At 37.7% G+C, this 16,042-nt stretch overlaps 1 protein-coding gene across 1 annotated transcript; it reads right to left on the reverse strand.

The window, feature by feature from the left end:
• Nucleotides 1-610: 610 nt before the first annotated feature.
• LOC121858892 lies at nucleotides 611-4,884 on the reverse strand. The gene is made up of 4 exons (XM_042355546.1): nucleotides 4,641-4,884; nucleotides 2,783-2,938; nucleotides 2,310-2,489; nucleotides 611-1,903 (listed from the first exon to the last, which is right to left on the reverse strand). Exons 1-4 carry the CDS (start codon nucleotides 4,849-4,851, stop codon nucleotides 1,674-1,676), a joined length of 777 nt encoding a protein of 258 aa, XP_042211480.1. The 5' UTR covers nucleotides 4,852-4,884; the 3' UTR covers nucleotides 611-1,673.
• Nucleotides 4,885-16,042: the final 11,158 nt, after the last annotated feature.

Below are 16,042 nucleotides of genomic sequence, written 5' to 3' on the forward strand. Positions count from 1 at the left end.
TAGGGCTTAAATTCCTAACTATTTTAGTAAATATCAAGAAGTTTATACTATTCAATAATTTTAAAAGTTTAATATTCAATTTTTTAGTCATTTTAACAATTATTGAACATAATTGAAGGTAAAGTGACTAGTTTAAAGCGCAGCATCCAGCCTCTTAACACAGCAAACAGGTGTTAGTCTCTCTCTGTTTTCACTGGAGGTAACATCTTGCTTGAGACTCTCTTCAACTCAACGCTTTTTTTCTGTGTTTCCAAGCAAATTATTGGTCATTTTGAAATATATTTTACATATTGACAATATATAATGCAGTGCAGTGTTGATTTAAAGAAAATAATCTTGAAATACACCAAGAGAACTAAAATTTTATGGGTGAAATGGTGCCATGGGGTGACTTCTCTTCCACCCCAATGCCTTCTCTTCTTCCTTCTCCTCCACCCCTATTGTAATTCCCATCATCATCATCCAGGAGCCTTCTACATACACACCTCAAAGTAAGTGAACTTTTCTCCCATTTTTGTTGAATTTAGGAAATTTTCGGTGAGCTGGAACCAATTACCCAAAAACCCATTGAAACAATGGTTTCGGTTAACGAACTTTTCGGTTAACGAACGACCTTCTGGAACGGATTGAGTTCGTTAACCGAGGGGTCACTGTATATATATATAATAGTGTAACTTCAAAGCCCAAAGTGGGACTGAACCCTGGCATCTTGGTCTGTGAGACAGGCATAGACATCATGCCAACATCCACCCTGGAAAATGGCGATTCAAGCACGATAATAAGTGACTTGTTTTACATCAATACTTTTTCTAATTTTAACAGGGCCATTTGCTGTACAGTCACTCAAAAAACTATCTTTACAAAATTGTGGTGTGAACATTTGATGCAAAGGATGAAGGATTTTGACGACCCTTCCGAGACAACAGAAGTCGCAGTGTTCGTTCTGAAATCCATCGATCACCCCGAGTAATTTATTTTTTTTAGTGATTACACATGAATACTGTATAGAGGGCATGTATATACTGTAGCACTAAAATTTAAAAGTAACTTCTTAATTCTATCTATCTGACTCACATGCCTAATACCTGTAAAACATAGCAAGGTGATAATAGCACAAATGTCTACTCCCTCCTCATGGCACCAGTATAATCCTAAAAGTGAAAAAGATGTAAAACTGTGACTAATGTAACTTTAAATTAGGTTCCCTTGTCGTCGTATATAAACATTTAGAGAATAGGCTAGTTAAGGAAACAGTATACCCGGTAGTGTAGGAAATGCATGGGATTTGCTGATTTTGTCTTGGATCTTAAAAAAAAAAAAAAAAAATTACCGAGAAACTTTAGTGTGTGCGCGCGCTTCAATATGGGATAATTATAGGTACCTTTTTCAAGAATGCAAAAAACTGCCACTCAAATTCTGTTGGGTATGAAATTGAACTCCTTCCCCAACCCAATTTCCAACCCACCTGAAAATACCAGTTTCCTTTAATTCCTAATAACCTAAGCTTCCCCTTACATAGGGGTTGTATACAGTATATTTCAAGGTATTGTATAATAAATGAATTAAAATATAAACAACTTTTCCCTGGCAACACGTGGGTTCATATACTGTACAGGGTATCACAAAAAAAAAACTACTGCACTTCCACTAACACACAATACCAGTACTACACACTACCAATCCAGCCCCATAGGATTTGCTTGGCAGAGAGGATATGCTTTGTGACTTAGACTTTTGTCATCAAGGATGTCCGTGTAAGTCCTGAAGGCCACTGGAAACTCCAAACCGTTTTGCAGGTATTCTTCCACTGTGGCGGCGCCCGTCTTAGCGAACTCTTCACCATCTCCCCATACAACTGGGCTCATTTCACTGGCCTTAGTCAGGTCTACCCACATCTCAAATCCTGTTTGATTGAAAACCGCAAAAAGTAAATAAATAAAAAATTTATAAAAAAAATATGAAATACTGTAACACTTTTGAAAAGCTAACTAGTGTATGTCAGTCAATTTATAAACTGTACAGTACTTTAATACACAGGGTATTTTGTTTTATTGGGCCATATATCAATACAATTAAAGTTATTTTTTACAAGAACTTAAGTTATTTTAACCAGATTCATAACATGATGGTATCCTGGCAGAGAGAGTCAGCCAGCCATATGTAATGATCTGCTGTTGTAGGCTAAGCCACATGACACCAAGTTTGTTCTTTGTTTTGTGCAAGATTCACCACATATGTCCACATGGTCTTGAAGAACAGCTTAAGTATTTCTCTCTCTATATCACACACACAGTCCCAACAAAACTCACCTGTTTGTAATGCCATTTTATCAAGTGCATTATACTGAACAACACTCTTAGTGATGGCCAAGCGGTGTCCTGGGATTTGGGCACACAGTGCCTTAGCAGAGGTGAAGTTCATCCATTTTGGCACAATCAAGTACAGCATATTGTCCTCCCACATCGAGTAATTGCCACTCGGGAGAGAATCTGAGAAAAAAATACTTCTGGAAAGTCGTGCAGTTTGAGCACAATAAAGGGGACAGCTAATACAAATGGTGTGACAGCTGTGTGGATACAGTGTCCATTTTCTCTCCTAAGGGTTTCTGGTTCAATCCCAGGGAACTCCTGGTCCATCCAGCTGTAAATGGGTGTTTAACTTTTAAAAGTCGTGGAAGTAAAAGTGGCTAAATGCAGTGCCGGACAAGCTGCCTCCTTGCGTACCGAAGGCTTAGCATATACAGTATTGTGCTGTATTCCAATATGTAAATCATTAAACTGACCTTGCCAGAAGATGTAAGTTGACAGAGCATCATCAAGGACCGTGGAGGAGGTAGGTCCTTTGTCTGACAGATGGCAGTACATTGGTCCCTCATTATCGCTCACCTCTGCCACTGCCACACATCGGCTGTCCATCCAGCAGGCAGTGCGACAATGACCTACATGATGAATCTCTTCCTCAGCGATAGAAATCTTAAAATACACGTACAGTATACTCTATATACGGTGCGTACGACCAGAGCGGACAAAGTGCCACTATGGTCAAGATCGAGATTTATTCGCAAGAGGATTTATAACGAACTTGCCTCTCTATCCCGAAGACCGACTCGGTTACTTAGAATGGAAGTGACAATATGGTTGATTTTGTTGTTAACCTCATAATGGTCATTGAGTAAATTACATTATCCATTGTCATACACTAACTGGTCACTGACATAGTTTGCATTTCATTAAGCTAGGGTCCTGTAGGGTTTGCTGAGGGCTCGTATGGGTCCAGATCTGCAGAATAACTTGGCAACTTGTGCCTATAAATAGACGAGTGTGTGGAGGCCACAAAACAAAGACTAGGCGGAGTGTGTGTGTGTGGTGAAGGGAGGAGCGTCGCATTTTCGCCTCCCACAATGTGGAGTTCCCACATCTCCCAGTAAAAACTTTCAGGAAGCTGTCTGACATGATACTTTGTTTAATTGCTAAGTAAACAACATAAATAAGTGGTAGTAGACATGCTGCCACCTCTGAACGACACTGCGTGCATGGCAGCACCTGATTGCCAGGGACCTTTAAACCAGGCCCTTTGAGGTTGTTTTAGCCAACAAAAAGAATGTGGAAAAATCTTTGACCATCTGGGCATGAATTAGGTTAGATTAATGACCATCTACGGATTAAGTAAAACTACCCACACATCACTGTGTGTAAGGCTGGTAATGAGGGTGGCAGGGAGCAGATCAAAGAGAGGAAAGTGCCAGAGAACTCCATTTTTTTCTGGCGCTTTGTCTACTCTGGTCATACGTGTTTATATTACCACTCTTATTACACCCTGACAATGTAACCAATTTTGATGTATCCAACTATCCAGACTACAATTCACTGTATACCAAACATTAAAGTGGTGTCCTCTGCATGTATCAAGTGCTGTATTTTCCCCAAAGACCACAAGGTGAAATAACATCCAGTATGCACTTATGCAGACAATTAAGCTCCTTATATTTAGGATTCACATCAAAAAATGATCTTGCTTAGCAATAACAGTACCCTTGGTGCATAAGGCACAGTTCTCATCAAGTTCAGTACAGTAGCTATTTATAATAATCACAAACACACACTGGTGAAGTCTTGGAAATACATTCAGACATTTAAGACACTAAACTAATGACTAATCATCTAAAATATCAAATGTGTGTCCAACTGTCCACAGAGAACAAAGATTACTATAGTTTTAAATTTGAAAGGCTAATTGTGGTATAAAGTGTAAAATGTAGAACTGTTGAGGCATTTGTTCATATAAGAAACCGTAAAATAATCGATATAATATTAAAAAGATCTTGCTGTGCTCTGACCATACAGTTCAATAATGTTGGTTCGTTCAAATAATGCAGTACTTTACACCACTACTGCTCAAAAAAGTGCCAGAAAATCAAATCTTCCAGAGTATTGTAGTCAGACAGATGCATATACAGTATACAGTAGTATATATATCCCAATTTCTAGTAATTTTTGTTTAGTGCGTACGGACTGTATATGAACTGATTCTGCAAAAGACTTTAGGGATATACAATATAAAGGCCCAATACCTTGTGTCCCAGGCAAGAATGTGTTGGTGCAGGTAATGTGGTACAAAGTCATGCAGGAAGATTAACTTACAAGGTTTGGTTTTAGCAACGGATGAATATACATCTGCCATACTCAGAATCTTCCCCTTCGCCACCAAATGATTAGCATAAAGTGGGCTGACGTTGTATGAGATGGAGGGCGGGAGTGATGCTACTAGTGTAATGCACGCCCACATCAGCACCACACAAAGCGTCACCTTCAGCCTCCCCAGCAGGGTATCTACATGACTCCACCACCCCATCACTGCTGGCAGTAAACATATCCCACAGGAAAAATAAATGTTTAACTCCAAGGTAATATTAATGGTCTTCAAAAATAAGTTGGTGGAGAGTACACAAAGTTCAGATCACATTCAATGTTAATTCAGAAAGATAAAAGCTACGTCAATGAAAATATTTCCTTTGAATTTACTATTTTCTGCAAATAGATGTATTATAAATTTTTACAGCTATAAAACAACGGATCAAATACTAGTGGGCTTTTAACTCAATAGAGTATGATTTTTGTAAACACAACATCCATTAATACTGAGTAGCTTTTATCCTTGCACACGAAAACTAGATTCCTCAACACTAGACGAGAAATTAGAATTCCTAAAACTGCTCAACACGCCACAATGCTCATAAAGATTATTCATACTATAAAATACTTACTGACGTTGAATTTGATGGTATTCACTAAGATATGAACGACTTAGTGACCAATAATACTACAATCACAACAATTTCCAACCCGTCAAGTAGGTGGTTGCAAGCAGAGTGGAAACGAGTATTAAAATTATTGTAATAAAATGTTCTTTCATAATGTCGCTTCAAATTCCGTGTGGGGTGTATTGCCTTAGAAACAACCTTACTGCCAACGTAAATTGCTTGGACCACTACAAATGTAATAATAATAATAATAGTAATAATAATAGTGAATCCTTCTGCAAGGCTTTTGAGTGTTTTTTATTCTTTGCTCTGTAAAGGAAGCAACTCGCCAATAACATAATCCTAACTATGCCAGTGAACTACTTTGACCTAAAATTTGCGCCTCGCCAAGACTCGCGGGATCGATGAAAACACTTAAAAGCTGCAGAACCCGTTCACACGCCTCAAACGAACTGGCCACACACTTAGCTACTAAGATACACGAATATACATGTTTAACATATGAACACGCAAATGATCATTAATTCATGTAAACTGTGTATACATAAAATATAATCATCAAAACACTCGTACAAACACACACATATACCTAAATTAAAAGCAACTAGCAAAATTACGAAGGAGATTCAAAAAGAAAGAAATAAGCAGCAAATGAAGATATCTAATTAAACACTTAAAACTACCTGACACAAGAACAGGTAAACAAACGACAAATCGAAGAACAAATTTAAGGAATAATAGAAACGAAATCTAAAATAGGTAGACACAAAGAGTGACCAGCAGTGAACTTGACAAAATTCAGGGTTCATCTACCAGCGTCCAACGAATATGGCGACAGTCCCAAACGTGTGAGCTGTTCCTACACTACAATGTTGGCTTATGTTTAGCTACATTTAAGAGCGTATGCGTAACCAACACTTACGGAAACTTCACAACAGAAAACTAATCGACCTCTTGACCGGCTTGTGAGAGGCGACAGTATCAAAGAAAAACCAGAGAGAAATTAACACCAGCTGGAAACTTTATTGCAACAGAGCACACAACCAAATTCTCTTGTTGAACTTAATCCACACAACACTCACCTGATGTTATGAACGAAATAGTGATGAAATTTATACCATAATTTCCACATACTACATAAAAGATTACAAAACGAGAATAAAATAGAATAACGAGAAAAATCTTGGAAGAAACAGATTGGACTCCATGAGTACTGTACCAACGACCACATATAACACCAATGTCTGTCTGTGTATTCTTTAGTTACTGAATACGTGAAACACCATAACGAGAAAGATCTATTTTTTTTTCAGAAATTTATAATAGACGTTGTTTATTGTATGGTCCTAACGAGAATAAGTGTTTAAAGACCCTACCAGTTGAAACACAAACACAAAAAAATACTATTGCATTAAGCATTAAATAGTGAGCAAAATGAGACCGAAATTGTCCGACAAACTAACAACGGCCAAGATCCAAATATAAGCCCTAATATATATATATATATATATATATATATATATATATATATATATATATATATATATATAAAGGGAATTTGGAATTTACTTATTTTGTACAAGAAGATTTTATTAGTGTAGTCACCGCTGACAATGAAGTTACCGTGGATTTTGCTTCGTGACATTATTTATCTATCAACAATAGGCTGAGGCGAGATCTAGTGTAGTTGAGGTCTAATTCATCAACTTACCAGTCAGCCACCAGGTGAGAATGCAGGAGAGACCAGGAGGAGATGGGACCTCAACCAGCCAGGAAGAGTGCGAGGCTACTAATGGGCTGGCAAAAGGCAGCCTCATGCCAACATGGCTTTGCCGATCAATACCAACTTACCCCAAACATAAACATGTTGTTTGGCATTTTATATTAAATAAATTCACGGTTTTCTTTTGTGTATGTGTGTGTGTGTGTCAACAGAACCCCTAACAGAGTAGTTAAACAGTATAGCTATACTGTAAATGGTAGGTCGTCAGGTAGTAAGACAAGTGCTTACTTGAGCGGTGTGTGTGCCAAGTTTTTAATCAGTGCTGCAATCTTGGACTCGTTTAGAATTGCACTGTTAAGTATTAATTTAATATTGATGGTCAATATATTCAGCTGAAAATAATCAGCCTAAAGACATTAACAAGACAAGATGACACATTTCAATAAGAAACTACAGACTGGGAACGCTGTAGGCGACACGTCACTGTTGGTTTAAACTTAAAACATTTTAGAAATTCCAGTATGCATATAATTATCAAGCAAGCATCCTTGATATCCACTGGTATTAACTCTTAATTGATTTATCAACATAAAGTGTAAAAAAAAAATCTTTAACATTACTCCAAATACTACATTATAATCAAACCCTTTCCAACATCTTATGTATATTGTCTTAAATCCCATTGACAAAACGCCAATACTGAATTTGTCAACATGATTATTTGTTACTTTTCTTCCATGACCACTTTATGTGCAGGGTGGGTCAAGAGGAAAACCTTAAGCAATGAAGGGAGTGCTAGGAAAAAGTCTGGTGCAGAAGTATAGCAAACGACAGAGGTATGACGCATCGATAAACACACACACACACACACACTCTTTATAAGAATCGCTCAAAACATAAATCTTAGTCTGGACATTAAGTAAGCAGAATTGTGTAACTTGTTCATGCTCTCCTTAATATGAAAGAATCGACTGCAGTGTGTACCATCTATAAAGGTTATTCTAGCATTATCTAATCTACAGTGACATACATCTCTACCTTTATAATGTATCTAGAAACACAACATTATGCACTAGGCGACTCTTTTGGTCATTAAACGCGAAAATATTACTAAACATTCGAGTGACAGACACCTCAACAAAGTGTGGCAACATTGGGTGTGAGTTGGACCTCTGACTCCCTGAAGTTGTGATTATAGACAGCTAAGTGGTCAACATGCTATGAGGCTGGGACCCCCCCTTCTCCCGACAAGGTACTGTATATAGATCGTGTTAACGCAGTTGCTCAAACGACTAATCATAAAAAACTTTGTACATGTGTTAAAATAAAGTCCAGTGCATTCCTGTGTTTGTTTTTTATTTATAAACGCCATTAACAAATGTCTTCAATTTATCCAGAGACCAACACTGCCTGAGGAGCCACAGTTATACCTATAGTCGAGAAAAACAACAGATCAGATAACGTAATTTCAAGCCTGTGAGTATTTAAGGCGGAATTTTATTGAGAGTTTAATAGATATTGAAATTTACATTATATGAATTATGATGCTGGTGTAGACCGGAAACCATAGTGACGTACAAAGTTATAACACAAATCAAAGATCACGTGAAGATTTGGCACCCAAGTTTATTTCACGTGATGATTAAATGCTACCTTGGGGGGCCGGGGTTAGGATAGCGTTAGGGTGGTTAATCATAGGGTACAATAAGTTAGGGTGCGTAATCTTCACGAGATCTCAATTCATAGTTCTTTCTTGTTCCACGCGTCAGTAATTCTCCTCACAACTCCAAAGGGTTCATTTCAGAAACTCTCAGTTATTACCCCACTGGGACACGACTTAAATGGAAGGTAAAATGCAGGAAAATTAAGCCAAGTTTTGATTAGTTCTCAGGCGGTGGAGGAAGATCAACACGAAATCACATTCACGAAACAAAACTCATGAACCAGGCGAAATATAAGCGAAGTATACACGAAACATACACTAAATTACATCTCGCAATAGTCCTGAAAGGTAATTCTTAAACCTGGTGGCGGGAGGGGGGGGGGTAATACGTGATGTGCGTAAACGTTGATACACACATGTACACATGCGCTTACACACAAACATACAGTGCAGAGGATCTCGTGGTGTGTTCACGCACGAACACATACCGTAAACATGTATACCGACACAGGTACACATGATACGGGAAACTTAGGAGCGGGTGTACATCTCCCCGGCTACTCTGAAGTTGCCGTGTTTTCCCCCGTAGTCTTGCAGTTGCCATTCAGTAAAAACCACATAAGAAAATTGATCAGCGTGTCACTACAGTAAGGGTGGCATATATATTATTGCAGCTGCCATGTAAATATCCGTTTAAATTCTTTATAGAAACTTAAAATAACAAATAACAAGAACACTCCGTTTCGCCTGGGTAAAAATATGAGGTTATATATATTTTTTGTCTTAACAGAGGCTCATTTGGAGGGAAAATAACATCATTTAACTTATAATGAAACTCCTTACGGCTAATGTCAGCGGCGGCACGTCTGGGAATTCCTCCACATTGAGATGCCTGGGACGTGATTCTCCTTTAGCTTCGTACTGTATCCAAAAAAAAAAATTCCTCCAAATGAAAGGCGTGAGAATTCATTACTATCTCTGTTGGTATGCAAGATGGCTTCGACATTACATAAAAGAATTTACGGTAACTATCTTAGAAAAACATGAAAAAAAAACACTGATGCATCCTAATTTAGAGATACAATAACTACCATAACAATCATTCGAGTTGTAGTACTTCAGTTAGAACTATTGTGCCTTGGTTGAGTGTCGTGTGATTCTTTTTGTTCCTATCATCCGAGTCCTGGCAGATACCACGATCCAGGTGAGTTATCAGTGATCTGAGTTCTAGCAGGTACCACGTATGCTGTGTGTGTGTGTGTGTGTGGGAGGGTGAGAAACTCGCGCGTATATTACCACCGTAAGATCTGGCCGCGACCATCCCCCCAGTAATCCAATATTGCCACAGACTAATCAGATACAATCCTCTCGCCTTCAACCAGCATCAAAGGATTCATCACGTTACGTTGGTGAGCTGAGCCACAACTCGGCAAATACTCATCGTCCTCATGTGAGTGTTGTCGTTCTTTAACTTTTTTCGGGACAAGTCTTGATGAAATAAGTTCTGGATAAGGTACACAAGGCGGTGCTGTAGTGTGGTTCAGTAGCATAATAATACACTTTGTTGTCATCACAAGTGTAGATCCCTGGACGTTGTATTCACCCGTTCGTGTAATAATAATACTAGACGCCGACTTGCTGATAGTTTGAGGACGCCAGTAAGTGCAAGTCCTAATTTTAGTTACACATTCCTCTACTAATTTCTTTATTAAAATAATTAGAAGGTATACAATATTATTATTAGTAGTATTAGCATTATCAAACATTATACTACCTTCTCGGTTTCCGTTCACCTTGCTGTTGTCGTGGTAACAAATGATTAACGTTCAACTTTTTGTCGCTAACATCCCTTACAGTTACGGTCACTCACTCATATAACACCGTACACGATGGTTGGCTCTACTGATAAAACGTTTACGCTAAATGTTCATCCACTGCCGTACTGTTACGCTGAACTATAACTTTCTCACCTACCACCTCACACTCTAGTAAGGTGTGAGAGCCTCCCTACCCCCCTCCCACACCAGTAAGAGAGGCGAGAGCCTCGGACACAGGTGAGCCTCCGGGGATCCTTGATGCTCCTCCTATTGGTAACACACACATACACACCGGCGTAAATAATAATTTTCTACATACATACTTCTATGACTTATAACGTTCTCAAGTCTTAGTTTTTAGCAGTCAACACACAGGGTAGCTGGTCTCGTCCTCCACGGCTATACTCCAACAACAATGCACGTACAATAAACTCCTGCGTGTGGAATAAATCTTAAGAGTTGCTAATATTACCTGCAACTCCTCCGTCTTAATCCCTCCCAGGTGCCCACTAGGAAGTTCAGTGACACGGCCTCTTGTTTTATAGCTGTCCTGAGTCCCGTCAGTATCACCTGCTGTGGGGTTCCTCCGTCAGGTGGGTCTAGCCAAGGTCACGTGTTTTTGTCACTAGCAGTATTATGAACCGAATATGAGGGCACTTGAAACAATAGGATAGACTAATGGGCGGTGGTATTCCTCAAGTTATGATATAAGTGTTTCCGAGTCCGAGACGCACACACACACATTTAAGATGTCTAGTAAATTCACATTTTCACAAAGTATGACCTTTGTAGGACCTAAAGTGTATGAAATATGATCTGCACTGCCAATTTGATACAGTACACATTTAGAGGAATTTTTAACGATTTAGCAAAAATTTCAATAAATAAAGAAACTTGTTTAAATTTTATCCTTTGTCCCCTACCCAATTTAAAGGCCTGGTAAATTCAGAACTTCATTATGTTTATTATTATTATTATTGGAACGTCCGTAATGTACAATCATCACAGTGAACCCAGAAGCACTATAAAAAGCAACATTCCAAATTATTTAAATAACAAATTACCTCTTAATCAATGAGACAATTAAACACAATGAAGGTCTGAACTGGGAAGAGGACTGACCTGCTTTGTAGAGGTGTGATTTTTTTAATTATTATGGTGAGACAAAATAACCATCATTAAAACACACAATGAAAATTAACTCGGGAGATATATATGTTTATCATTCTAAAGAGTATGACACCTATTAAAAAATGGTGACTGTAGTACACACCCTGACATAGTGTTCAAGACGATTAACAAGTCGAGTGAATTATTATGTGTAAAGAAAATAATCCCGAGATAATTTCTCTATATCTGAGGTGATTAACGAACAGACTGAATCATTACTGTGTTTATTATGATGAGGTTCATTACGGTTAAGTACACTTTTAATCAGATCAAGCTAGGTTAGGTTAGGTTAGGTTAGATACAGTGTAAATACTGCACCTGATTCTTTTACCTAGAGTCGTGTTTCTTGATCGCCAGCTTCACCCTATATTATAACCTGTAGTATTATCCTTACCTACCACTACCATCATCACCATCCCACACCATATATAGACCTTTCCCCCCACTACCCATTGTTATGTGCCACCAAATATATATTGAATTTAGAAGTAATTACCTTACCTGTTCAGAGGTAATTAACCTGCTTGTTCAGTAGGTAGGGCTATATTTTATATTATTTTGTTCCTTTATGTAATCATTGTTCAATATGTTATATATATATATTAATTTATAATATGTATGTATTAATTAAATCAGCCTAATGTTGTATATTAGTTAGGTAAAATAGTTTGATAATTGGCGACATAGTATCGGCACTGTCTGTGTGGGTGACTGGTCCACACGCTCAGCCGGTGAGTGCAGTGCAGGGTGGCAGATGAGCCTGTCTGGTGTGAGGTGTGATCTATGGTACAGTTGGTCTGGACTCGAGATATATGTGTATGGAGATAAGTGGTTTATACTTTTGTACTGTTCAAGTGTATGGTCAGGCTGAGGTTAGGGTTTAGGTTAATTTAGTCTGTGGTTGTTTGTATTTAAATTGTTCATTTACTTGTCTTTTTTAAATACGTTCCCTAACTTTATATTAAGAAATTATGCAGTGTATGATTCCTCCTCAATATGAGTTAATCAGAGGTTTATTAAGGACCTGGTTGATATATTAGTCATTATAGTGTTGACCCTACTTGTTGTTGTGACCAATAGTGGCGGGGGTTTGTTTCTTTATGCTCTCATGATCAAGCCTCACTCTTGACTAGTGGCAAATTCTTGATAAAGAGGAGTGATGGCATAACAACATCAACACCACCACTATCATCACCCTACACCTCACCCACCAACACCATTATCCTAACCATAACTTTTCTTACTATTACTTCGCCGCCATCATGAGTGCAGTCTTATAGGCGTTTAAAGGAATACTAAACTGAATCGGGGAGAGTGAGTGGGCATCTTAGCGTAGAGGCGGCGTGCTGGAGGCTAAGTGCAGAAAGGAATTGGAAGGGGGAGGGGAAGGAAGGAATTGGGAGCTGGTGGCAGGAGGGGGAAATTGCTGACATGAATGGGGGAAGGCAGTTAGTGGGAGGAGGAATGAGGACGGTCAGTGGGAGGGTGTTCGCGTCCACAAATATGATGTGACTACTGTAGGAACACCGGCGTCCTCAATGATAGCCTAGCCTTGTTAGTGACGTACTTGACCATTTTTCCAGGATCACAACTCATAATAAATAAATAAAATACCCGTAAAGTGTTGATAATAACTGTACGAGAAACTTAACTAGCACGTACCTGAAGTGTGGGTGTGTTGCTGTCTCTCGAGGAGCTGTTAATATATCACTTACCTGTAAAGAACGAATAAAAATTAATTAGAATTCGGTAAAAAAAAATACCTGTCGCCAATTTACATCAATGATACCTTTAACTTTCAATTTTAAACAACGATAGTTACAGAAGTCAATGTTTTTTTCTAGTTAATAAATTGCATGGATAAAATGTTTCTTAAATAAATGAACCACATGAATTACATAATATTTAAAACAAATCTAAGTCAAGAATAACTATTTTGTTAAATAATCTGTACCCTGAGAACAAACATTTCAATATCGAATGCACGACTAAACAATAAACTGTAGTTCAATATGGCAAAGTAACTGTCTATGGTGGCAGTTACCTTGACTGGCAGACGATGAAGACCTTGGCAAGCGTCATCCATGGTTGGTAGGTCGACGCTGCATCTGAAACCATTTTAATGTAATGAATAAACATATTACATCCATTTAAATTAAACATACACTTTCACAGATAATTACATTTACCCCAATTACTGAATTAAGTCTGTATATAGCAGGACCGAACGCCTAAGTGATATACAGTAGGCCTACACTAGTTTGGCAGTTATCAGTGTTTATTCCTGTTAAAATCTGAGTTCTTTAGTAATACGAATAAAAGTAATTGAAATAATGATATCGAACACGAAAATGGAAGTGAGAATGCACAAAACCTATTAGAACCTGACCTGACCTAACCTAACCTAACCTCCATGAGTTTAATTAGGCGCGTAAACCCAGACTATACTATGTCAAAGTTGTTAAGTTGAGAGAATTATAGTGAAGCTATTTTAGTGAAGTATAAAAAGATATGATCACTTACCTATTATTTCTTGACACCACTTGATAACACTATACCACTTTGACACTTATAACACCACTTTACGATACTTGTAATACTTTATAACACCACGGTACTTGGTAACACCACTTTGAAACTTAACCACTTAACACTACTTTAAGATACTTAAAACACTTTATGCCAATTACCGACATCTAATAACACTATCAACGATCAACACTTTATAGTTATACCACTTAATACACTTCATGGTAACTTACAACACTGTATTTTGTTATATTTAACTTTTAAGTATACTATGACCTCGTGGCACTTAATTACATTCATAACACTTTACGACACTTCATTATAAGACTTCTTTCTAGACCTATCAATTTATGGCAACTTAATTCACTCGATGACACTTGAAAATATGAGTCGGTTTAACTAGTGACTTAAATTTTCTATCTACCAACACTTCTAAAACTTTAAGGTAGTATTCGAAGTAGATTTATTTCAGTACCAACACGTAATTAGTTAATGCTTATCCATTTTAGTCCCTTCGAAATAAACACGCCCACACCTTACCACAGCTAAAGCTATACTGACAGTTACCCGTTTACCGGTACACTGGAAACCTGAACCAAAGTCAAAATTTGAATTTAACGTTGTCTCATTATCAGGAAACGACTTTAATTGTTTTATCTCGTATATCTCTTTCTTTTTAACGCCAAATATTGGTTAGAAATACATTTAGATATTCATTCGAGTATCTGTTTGTAATTTTAAAAATGTAAAAGTGGAATTTTTAGACTTTTATTTGTGATTTTTCTTATTCTGAATTAACGACTCTAACCAATCGGACACAAATCACTGGGGATCTTACCAAAATCTGACGTCATCGATGTCTTGAAGCGTTGTCAGTTAACCGTTGACAAATTTACCCTGTTGTTTACTGTACGTTTTATTCCATCTATTAACCTGTAACATAAACTGTTGAACAATAAGGAAATATAGAAGGTTAAAGCCAACTACTTTGAACCGGGAAATTCAGCTATATAAATACTGCAAAGTTAAACATACAAGCTATGAAATAAACTACAGCCTTATACTATAGCTTGTACTTTAATTTACTTCCTTGGTGTTGTAATAAAAGACATTTGAATGAGAGAGAGGGAGAGTGAGTGAGTGAGTGCATCCAGTAATATGACTCCGTGAAAGAGGGACCAGTTAATTCCTTTAATTCCTTTGACGTGGAAAAAATGCACATTAATTCTATGGTGATTTGGGAAGAATATTGCATACCATTCAAATACTGTGAGAATTAAATATTTATAATAAGTTTATTTAGAAAATGTCTCCACACTAACCTCGATTAAGAGAAATTCCTATTCCACAAACACGGAAATGAAATAAATATTTACACGAAGTTACAAATATAAAAGAAATTACCTTCATCCTAGCGTGGAAATAGAAGAAATATTTACCTATATCCTAGAGTGGAAATATAAGAGAAATACTTCCCTCATTACGTGGAATTCGAAAAAAAATATATCTCGTCATTGCGTGGAAATATAAAAAAGAAACATTTCACTTCATCGTAACGTGAAAATACAGGAGAAATATCATCTTGGCAAGTTGTGAGTTTATTTCTTGGCGCGGAAACAAATATTCCTTCGCCTGGCTGGGGACAGACTTATTGTTCCCTGTGCTGTTGTGTCAGTCACTCTTACCCATGTCCAACTGTTTCTGTGTCCCAGTATTGCGTGTCCTGATATGGCGGTTTTCATGACGTGTCCACTAGCTGTTTCTGTGTCCCAGTATTGCGTGTCCTGATATGGCGGTTTTCATGACGTGTCCACTAGCTGTTTCTGTGTCCCAATAATGCGTGTCCTGATATAGTGAATATTATGGTATGGCGTATTCAG

Source organism: Homarus americanus, unplaced genomic scaffold (genome assembly GCF_018991925.1).
Source record: "Homarus americanus isolate GMGI-L3 unplaced genomic scaffold, GMGI_Hamer_2.0 scaffold22960, whole genome shotgun sequence".
NCBI lineage: Eukaryota > Metazoa > Arthropoda > Malacostraca > Decapoda > Nephropidae > Homarus > Homarus americanus.

Excerpts from the sequence above, each read along its gene's own strand:
- LOC121858892 (XM_042355546.1), bottom strand. The coding sequence starts at position 4,851 with ATGGGGTGGTGGAGTCATGTAGATACCCTGCTGGGGAGGCTGAAGGTG. Across the intron at positions 2,939-4,640 it reads CGTTGCTAAAACCAAACCTT|GTCATTGTCGCACTGCCTGC; the intron begins GTAAGTTAATCT and ends TTCATCATGTAG. Across the intron at positions 1,904-2,309 it reads TAAAATGGCATTACAAACAG|GATTTGAGATGTGGGTAGAC; the intron begins GTGAGTTTTGTT and ends TCAATCAAACAG.